The sequence below is a fragment of the Plectropomus leopardus genome, unplaced genomic scaffold (genome assembly GCF_008729295.1).
Source record: "Plectropomus leopardus isolate mb unplaced genomic scaffold, YSFRI_Pleo_2.0 unplaced_scaffold27722, whole genome shotgun sequence".
Lineage (NCBI taxonomy): Eukaryota > Metazoa > Chordata > Actinopteri > Perciformes > Serranidae > Plectropomus > Plectropomus leopardus.
In genome coordinates, this window is record NW_024630182.1 from 1 (window position 1) to 9,863 (window position 9,863).

The window sequence follows — 9,863 nt, forward strand, 5'->3', positions numbered from 1 at the left end:
AAAATTTAGCATGTCAAAAAAAAAGGCCAACAAGGCAATAGTATAGTTTGTCGAAAAAAGTCAGTTTTTGACCCCTCCTAAAAATTGCTGAAAACAGCATAGAATAGCTTGTAAAATTTGACTTTTGTCCCACTTTGTATGCTATGATGCGTCTCTATAAGTTATTCTACGTTGTTTTGAGCCATTTTCAGGAGCGGTCAAAATTTGACTTTTTTCAACATAGTATGCTATTACCTTTTTGCGCCCTTATTGGCCTTCATTCCCACTTGGTATACTATAACGCATCTCAACAAAGCATTCTAAGTTATTTTCAGCCATTTTTAGGAGGGGTCAAAATTGGACTTTTTTTTAGTATGTCAAAAAAGTCAAATTATGACTGCCACTAAAAACATTTCAAAATGATGTAGAATACGTTGTAGAAGTTCAAACTGTGCGTACATTATTTGATTTTCTCAGAAATGAACAACTGTTTTAGCTGGATTTTACCATTACGCCAACACACGTGGGGGTGGGAGGGCCCTTTCATCGCTGCTTGTAGCTTGTTATGTATTATTGTATGTTTCCTTCATGTACCCTTTTATTCTAAGAATTATATTCAAACAATAAGAGATTCTCCCAAATATCAAGTAACAGAGAAGCTAAATTCCATATTCAGAAACATATTAAATATGCTACAAATTATATTTCCACTTTATTTACATATGTGACATAATTCTGTCTATGCACAAATTATGTTAGTACTCAAATAATCTAAAGCTATTACATCAAGATTGATGAAATCAATCACTATCCTCAGTAACTGAATTAGAGACAGTTAATTAATAGATACATCACCAACTTATAATTTTTGAACTTATTTAAGGGCGCCTGCTGATTCCCCAAATGGTTTGATGTCTATTCTCGTAGCAAAGCACAAATTTACAACTGACTCTGCAGATAAATCATTAGTTCCTGGAAATATTTATTATTATATATCACTAACAACACTTTTATACACTTACACTGGACAAAAACAATTGTGTATAAAACAAAGAGTATGCAATCTCCGTTCAGAGAGTACATTATGGCTCCCTTGATCGTGAAAGTATGGTATGCAGTCCTTATTTTGAGCAGCCTACGCAAAAATAACACAAATATTATTGTAATTAGCGGAAAGAAAAAGATATACTTACAGGGGTTAAATTTGTCCTTGCAACAGTTTTTATCAACATGATAAACTGATCTACTTTTGTCTCCTCTGATATGCCGGTGCATATGTATGTGCACAAACACGCAGAACTTTTTTTTTTTTTTACAGGAAATGCAATACAAAAAATTAATGGAAAAGCTTGCTTAAGATAAGCGTCCCAGCTCTAGCACTGTCCCAACAATTCCACCGTCGTCGTCTTTAAATGTGCGAGAGTTGGTTTGTCTGCATGGACACAGAGAGTAACAGCACCTCAGGCTCCAGCTGAGTCACATGACAAATGGGAAGGTGCTTTAAATTTTAGGCCAGAGAGTAGATGGTGTTTATTGGAGAGTGGAGCTCCAGACTTCCACCAAAGTCCAACTCCCTGACATCTCTCCTGGTTCCTGTGTACTGCCCAATGAATGAGCCATCCTCGTTGAACGGTATCTCGCCTCCTTCTCCATAGTCCACCAGACTGTCGTCACTGTCTGATCGCTTCATCATTGCCTCCATAGATGGCTGGCCTCTTTGAAGCCCTCTTTCCTCCTCTCTGCAAAATAGTGCAAAACATTAAAAATCTGACATGAGGAGACTAGACACTGGAGAACAACCTAATGTATCAATATTTAAAATTTTAAAAGTACATGTACATACCGCCGAGGGTAAGGCAGAGTGGAGACACGAGTAATCCTAAAATAAGAGGAAAGTTTGTACATTAGTATGACAGGACAGATGATATTATCACATTTAATTGATCATCTACTAAAAAAATGCTTAAAACAGTTTCAATATTCTGTTATGAATACACTACTCTGTTATTTACCTACTGTAGAAAAACTTAATATATACCCCCGTGTGCTAGCTTTACAGTTTAAATGTCAATAGTGTCAATGTGTCAATAGTTGATCTTTCCATACCTTTCAAGAGACCTTGAGTAGTTGAATGGAAAACAAACAGGGTTGAGGGAATAAAGGTTTAGGTAGAAAAGGTAGCATAAAAAGAAAAGAAAAACAGAAAATAATGTAAGTATAATCAAAGTTATCATAAATAAGGCCATAAATACTGTAATCAGTTTTGATTTGTACCTGTGCATCATGCTAAAAATTAATTCCAATCTAAAGGCACCTTGTAGAGTTTCTGGCCCCTAGTAGCGCTATGGAGCAATGTTTTTAATGATCGTGTCCCCATTTTGTTTATGCACATACAGCCATGTGATGTGCTGGCCTGCTATTCCACTGATCTGCGAGCTAGCAAACAATGTAAACAATAGGGCTGGGTATCTGTATGTTATACCTTAGACATACTGACCGAAAACATTTGAAATTATAGCTGTACAACATGCCATGACATACTCTATCGGCATCCGTAGCATTTTGATGGTACTGGCATCTTAATTTTTTAAACAATACACAGCTGTAGTAAACAATGCACGATATAAAATGTTTTTAAAAATTGACATAATTATGATAATTGGGCTCAACACGTTTCAAGCCTCAAAAAAAATATGTCATTGTTGTGAGTAACACTGGGTATAAACATATAGTTTGTTTGTTTACAAGATAACTCTACAGGGCAGCTTTGTTCACCAAATTGAAAGCTAATGCACAGCTACAGAGCAAATGGATGTAAATATAAGGCTACTGTTATAGTTTTCAATAATGATAGTGCTTTACAGTGTTATGGGAAACATAATGATCTATTCACTGTTGAGTATTATTATCATGGTATTAAATGAATAATAGTGCATAACAGAACACACCTTATTTTGTCAAACACTTTGATAGATAGTAGACCACTTACAAATAACTAAAATTTTAGTATATTGCTTATTTTCCACCAGCTGTTTGCTGTAATGCTTACCTGTAGTCAAAGGATCCTTCTTGGTCTTTGTCATCCACCGGCTCCAATGAAATGTCTTTCTTTTCCCGTACTGAAATTTAAAACAAGCTACACTGTAATGAGAGATTCATATGATTTTACTGGACATCACAGAAAATGGGGAATCGACACTGTACCTGGGTATTTCCCCCCTCGGCTCCTCTTGATGAAGCACACTATTAGTAGGATGAGCACAATGAGAGCCACAGCACACATAATCCCAATGAACCAGCCCTGAGTGGTGATGTCCACCTGGTCCTGAGCATATGCTGAAACACACATGTAAGTACACACATCTTCAAAGTGAGCATCCACTGAGCACTATTAAGTGTTTCTTTGGTAACCCACCAAATGTTTTGATACATGGACAAAGCAGTAAATTACTTTCAGTGGTGTAGTGGGGTGACTCCTCCGTATGCCATTCTCCTATCCCAATTCGAGTTCGTGCCGCCACTGAGAATCTGTAACGAGTGTAGCGGTCGAATCGCCGGATTGAAAAACTTGTAACATTTGGAGGGAACTCCTCAATTCTGAGCTCTTCTCCCCGGGTGGCATTCACTGTGGAGTGGAAATTTAAGTGCATTAGGAGGACTCTTGATGCAGGTAGAGTGCACATGACAGAGCTATTGAGTAGTATACCTGCTCAGAGAGTGCCAGCACAAGTGCTCATTACCCTCTTGAGAGCACACTTCAGTGTTATTTTGGTCTTTGAATACATATTTAAGTGTGCCATTATGTTCTACTGGGATGTGGTTTAAAGTGTCATGTAGAAATCTTTGTCAGATTTAGTGAAATAAATGCTACCTTTTCTGTTTCTCTAAAGAGGACTGTATAATGTTACATTATGAGGTATTTGAGTCTTTCAGATGTTGGTGCATACCTGTCTGGTACTTGAGGGAATACCCAGTAATGATACCATTTGGTTCTGCTGGCAGGTCCCAGTCGACATAAATACTATCCAGATGTCGCTGTTGGATCCTGAAGGATCGGGGAGCAGATGGTACTACGGACAAAAACACAGCAGGAGACAACACATATAAGGTTAGTAAATTAACACTGATTTGTGATTTATTTGTGCTTGGTAGAGGAAACTGCTGTTCTTTTGTTCCTTGGATGGTGAAGTAATGGCTTTTCTACAGGGTAACCATGGGTTATTAAAGGAAATTAATTAATTAAGTGACACTGAAAGTCCCTAAATAAGCATTACAAAGCCTGGAAAACAGTTTTCCTATGTATTGACTTTGTAGCATTCTTTCAGTTCCGTATTTTTCTAGACAGGTTGAATGTTCAAGTTTGCATGAATTTAATTATTGTGTAAATGTGTGTTGGGGTTTTGTTTATGAAAATCATGACATGATACACTATGACTTCTTAATGACAAACAAGCTTATGACATTTTAAATTTATTTTTAGCTTTAGGGGAGACTTTCATGAAACAATATACTGTATTGTTTTATGTTTTTGAAATGACATACTAAACTGACATTTTCATGCTATTTTAATGGCAAACTACTATAAACTTTGACATATTTTCATAATTAAAACTATTTTTAACTACTATATTTTTCAAGATTTTTACAGGCATACTATACTGTTTTTTTGGTCAATACAGTCCCTTGTATTCACAATATCAGGGTGGGGGTGTTGCGTGCCGCCCAGTTTTGTGTGTAAATAACGCACTGTGTTGTTGCCATTGCAGCGGTTGCTGTCCTCTTCCTCTCCCCGGGCGCTCCCTCCACCCTCCTTCCTGAGCACCTATTGCCAATTCCTTCATTCAGGAGGGCAGGTAAGGGGGTGCGGAGTGGGAGGTAGGAGGCTCTTCCTTGGTTTTTGTTTCTAGCTTCCGCCTTTTTTTTTTTTTTTTTTGTTAATTCGAGAGGGGTTGGACTCTCTTGGACTCTGGGGGCACTGGGCAGGGGTGGCAATACTTATTGAGTTTACCCCAGTGGACAAGAGGGTAGCCTCCCTCCACCTTCGGGTGGGGGGACGGATCCTGACTGTTGTTTGTGCCTATGGTCCAAACAGCAGCACAGAGTATCCACCCTTTTTGGAGTCCTTAGAGGGGGTGCTGGAGAGTGCTCCTTCTGGGTTTTCCCTCGTTCTGCTGGGGGACTTCAACGCTCATGTTGGCAGCAACAGTGAGACCTGGAGGGGTTTGATTGGGAGGAACCCCCCCTCCCCGATCTGAACCTGAGTGGTGTTTTGTTATTTGACTTCTGTGCTCGCCACAGATTGTCCATAACAAACAACATGTTCAAGCATAAGGGTGTCCATATGTGCACTTGGCAGCAGGACACCCTAGGCTGCAGTTTGACGATCGACTTTGTAGTCGTGTCATCGGACTTGCGGCCACATGTTTTGGACACTTAGGTGAAGAGAGGGGCGGAGCTGTCAACCGATCACCACATGGTGGTGAGTTGACTCCGATGGTGGGGGAAGACGCCGGTCAGACCTGGCAGACCCAAGCGCATTGTGAGGGTCTGCTGGGAAAGTCTCGCAGAGTCTCCCATCAGAAGGAGCTTCAACTCCCACCTCCGGGAGACCTTCGACCATGTCCCGGGGGAGGTGGAGACATTGAGTCCAAGTGGGCCATGTTCCGTGCCTCAGTTGTTGAGGCGGACGATTGGTGCTGTTGTCGTAAGGTGGTTGGTGCCTGTCGTGGCAGAAACAGCCCAACCCGTTGGTGGACACCGGTAGTGAGGGATGCCGTCAAGATGAAGACGGAGTCCTACCAGGCCTTCTTGGCCTGTGGGACTCTGGGGGCAGCAGACAGGTACCGACAGGCCAAGCAGAGTGCAGCTACGGCGGTCGCCAAGTCAAAAACCCCGGCATGGGAGGAGTTCAGTGAAGCCATGGAGAACAACTTCCGGATGGTTTCGAAGAGGTTCTGGACCACCATCCGGCGTCTGAGGAGGGGGAAGCAGTGCTCTGTCAACACTGTGTATTGCGGGGACGGGGTGCTGCTGAACTCAACTTGGGACGTTGTGGATTAGTGGAAGGAATACTTTGAAGACCTCCTCAATCCCACTGACACGCCTTCCAGTGAGGAAGCAGGGCCTGGGGACTCGGGGTTGGGCTCTCCCATCTCTGGGGCTGAGGTTGCCAAGCTGGTCAAAAAGCTCCTCGGTGGCAGGGCCCTGGGGGTGGATGAGATCCACCTAGGGTTTGTTAAAGCCTTGGATGTTGTGGGGCTGTCATGGTTAACACATCTCTGCAGCATTGCGTGGACATCAGGGGCAGTGCCTCTGAACTGGCAGACCGAGGTGGTGGTCCCTCTTTTTAAGAAGGGGGACCGGAGGGTGTGTTCCAACTATAGGGGGATCACACTCCTTAGCCTCCCTGGCAAGGTCTATTCAGGGGTACTGGAAAGGATGGTCCGCCGGACAGTCGAAACTCGGATCAAGGAGGAGCAATGCGGTTTTTGTCCCGGTCATGGAACTGTGGACCAGCTCTGGACCCTTGGCAGGATCTTTGAGGGTGCCTAGGAGTTTGCCCAACCAGTCCACATGTGCTTTGTGGACTTGGAGAAGGCATTCCACCGTGTCCCTCGGGGAGTCCTGTGGGGGGGTTCTCCGGGAGTATGGGTTATCGGACCCCCTGATATGGGCCGTCTGTTCCCTGTACGACCCGGGCCGGAGCTTGGTCCGCATTGCCGGCAGTTTCCGGTGAGGGTTGAACTCTGCCAGGGCTGCCCTTTGTCACCGATTCTGTTCATAACTTTTATGGACAGAATTTCTCGGCGCAGCCAGGGCGTTGAGGGGGCCCGGTTTGGTGACCTCAGGACTGAGTTGCTGCTCTTTGCAGATGATGTGGTCCTGTTGGCTTCATCAGGCCGGGACCTTAAGCTCTCACCGGCCGGGATAAGAATCAGCACCTCCAAATCTGAGGCCATGGTTCTCAGCTGGAAAAGGGTGAAGAGCCCTCTCCAGATCGGGGAGGAGATCCTGCCCCAAGTGGAGGAGTTTAAGTAGCTCGGGGTCTTGTTTACGAGTGAGGGATGGATGGAGCAGGTGATCGACAGGCGGATCGGTGCAGCGTCTGCAGTAATGCAGACTCTGCACAAATCTGTCGTGGTGAAGAGGGAGCTGAGCCAAAAGGCAAAGCTCTCGATTTACCGGTCGGTCTTCGTTCCTACCCTCACCTATGGTCACGAGCTTTGGGTAGTGACCGAAAGAACAAGATTGCGGGTACAAGCAGCCGAAATGAGCCACAGGGCCACAAATGAGACAAAGGGGGTTTAAAACGTCTGGCATCCTTCATATGTGCGGTCTTCGTTGAGCCTTTTTGTTAGTTTTGTTATAGGCCGTAACAGTATGGTATCACTTTTTTTTTTATCATATTTTGGACAACATACTACACTATGACCTTTTCATCATATTTTGGACAGCATACTTTACTATGACTTTAGTATCCTAGTTTGGATGACATCTTTTAGTATGACCTTCTTTTTGCAATTTTGGATATATACAATATAACATATTGTATTATGACTTTGAATCAGGTTTTGGACAACATACTGTACTATGACTTTTTATTCTATTTTGGACTACATACTAAAGAAACCATGAAATACTGAACTGCTGAATTTTTATACATTTTTTGGAAAAGACACACTATACTATGACTTTTTCATAATATTTTGGATGACATAATTTAGTATGACCTTTTTTTGCAGTTTTAGACAACATATTATACTATGACTTTTTATCACATTTTGGATGACATGCTCTTGTGTACTACTGATATTACTCTAATAAACATTGCAGGGGCACTGAGTTCATTGTCTTGTCTTTTGTTTTCAACGCATTTACTTGAATTATGTTGCAATGATGCAGTGATACAAGTAGTTACAATCAATGTGTAAGAAATGTAAATAAAAGTGTGTCACTTGTGGAACTTGAGAGAAGTGGTAATGACGTCTTAAAAAGGTATTAAATTTAATGCAAATGTTACTGCATATACCTGTTCTTACCTCCTTCAGGCGTTGAGAAGTGTATGTTATTGCTGGGCGGTCCTTCATATCGATTGTTTGCCACCACTATGTACAGCTTGTAGTTGCTATAGGGGATGAGCCCAGTGACAACTCCAGAGGGCTCTGGATCATTGTCTGGAAAAGATTTGGACTTCATCCCTCTGTTGACTCGATGCCACCTGAGCTGACTGCTGTCCCTCCAGTAGTAGACCTGAGAGACGAAACACACCCAGCATTTTGATTAAGTTCAAGGTATTCATATATGTGATTCATACATATGTGCACTTCTAAAATGTTCTGATTTTTTTCATTTCATTGCATTCAGTTGGCCAAATAACTTTCTGTATGAGAGTACACATGTTATCATGTATTGGGAGGGAAGGTAATGAACAGGATATGTTGTTGTCATTGTGCATTAAGTGTGTTGTGATTATGGTTGTCATTAATAAATAAGGCTTTTATTTTTAAGAGTTTGTTTCCTTGCCAAGTAATTGTGTCAGCACTGAGTTCATTAGTGCAATATTTCCATCATCAGGCATGAAATTGTCATCTTTCTAAAAACACCATAGGCTGTAACAACCAGTCAAAATAGGAGCCAAATCTTGAAAACCTGCACAAAATATCACATCAATTATTGACAAAAACATCTGAGACTTTATGTCAAAACCAGTAGAAACAAATTAACCCAGGATATTAGAGGAATGGTTTTACAAAAATAAGATTGGCTCTATGAAATGAGGGGAGGCGGATTAAATAATAACCATAACAACTGGGAATATCTTCCCAACTATAAAAAGAAATCAATTATATGAAACATTATTTTACCAAAAATAAAACAATTTATGAAACTGATTTATGATTAGTTTGATGACTATATTTTACAACATTCAGGCAAATGCTAATAGGTGACACCTAAAATTGAACGTGGCTGAGGTTGCGTTATTTTTAGGTTTGAGCAACAGCCCCTTAAAATGTGTATGTGCACGTTGTGACAAATAATAGCGTAAATATTTAAGTCAACTGCTAAATAAAAAAAATGTATGAGGCCAATTGCATCTTTCATAGAATTGTGTTTCTATGTCTTTTTCTCTTTCATTTTGGACTGGTTACTGCCTGATCTGCTTTCCCTTTTTGATTTTTTCTTGTAGATAATAATGATATATTATCAATACTTATTTTGTATTTCCCATCTAATCTTTTGAAAGCATTTTTAAATTTCTTTTTGTTTCTATTTCCATTTGCATTCAATGAATTTTAACACGTTTGCCTCATTTTAAGGATCTTTTTTATCAAAATGTGCTGGATGAGTGGATCAGGAGTTTGAGTTTGAGATTTTGCTGTTTTGGTTTATTTAATTATGGTTTTGTATTTTTCACAAACCTTGTATTCTTTCAGTTCACCCATCATGGAGCCGCGTGTCACTGCGTCCCAATGCACCGTCACCTGCGTGCTTTCGATGTCGGACACCCTCAGGTTCAGGGGTGCAGTTAAAGGACCTGAGGGAAAAAAAACAGAGATGACTTCATCTTGGCTCATCAGTGAACACAAAGAGAGATGATGGGATGGATGACGTGATGATGTAAAAAAAAAAATTACTTAAACAGAAAAGGGGTGTTATTAGCCAAGCATAAAAACCTTTGTTAAATTTTAGTTTTAGTTTTTTTTTTAACTTTCCGGCATTTACGATGACGGTTTCTTACATGCAAATTCAAAATGTGCCTAAAAAAATGTGAGCAGAAGCTTACTTGCTGCTGTTTACACTTGCTTAACTGTGATTTAATTTTGATTTATTTAGAACATATAAAAAAAAAAAAATGAAAAAGGGAAATTACACAAAAGCAGACA

The 9,863-nt window shown here is 40.9% G+C and overlaps 1 protein-coding gene across 2 annotated transcripts; it reads right to left on the reverse strand.

Annotated features, from left to right (window-relative positions):
• Positions 1-848: 848 nt before the first annotated feature.
• Positions 849-9,454, reverse strand: LOC121937874 (neurofascin-like). 2 transcript variants are annotated; one of them, XM_042481171.1, is made up of 9 exons: positions 9,399-9,454; positions 8,019-8,229; positions 3,927-4,049; positions 3,431-3,604; positions 3,184-3,315; positions 3,029-3,098; positions 2,086-2,097; positions 1,823-1,858; positions 849-1,718 (listed from the first exon to the last, which is right to left on the reverse strand). In XM_042481171.1, the coding sequence occupies exons 1-9, from the start codon at positions 9,423-9,425 to the stop codon at positions 1,487-1,489; spliced, it is 1,017 nt and encodes a 338-aa protein (XP_042337105.1). In that variant the 5' UTR covers positions 9,426-9,454; the 3' UTR covers positions 849-1,486. The 2 variants fall into 2 exon arrangements, with proteins under 2 accessions (XP_042337105.1, XP_042337106.1); XM_042481172.1 differs by lacking the exon at positions 9,399-9,454 and having other exon boundaries at positions 8,009-8,153.
• Between the last annotated feature and the right edge of the window lie 409 nt (positions 9,455-9,863).

Bases quoted from the DNA above. Each gene is read 5' to 3' on its own strand.
- LOC121937874 (XM_042481171.1), bottom strand. From the start codon at position 9,425: ATGATGGGTGAACTGAAAGAATACAAG. The intron at 8,230-9,398 runs GTTTGTGAAAAA...TTCGTCTCTCAG, and splicing joins GTGAACTGAAAGAATACAAG to GTCTACTACTGGAGGGACAG. The intron at 3,316-3,430 runs GTAATTTACTGC...TGTGTGTTTCAG, and splicing joins ACCCCACTACACCACTGAAA to CATATGCTCAGGACCAGGTG.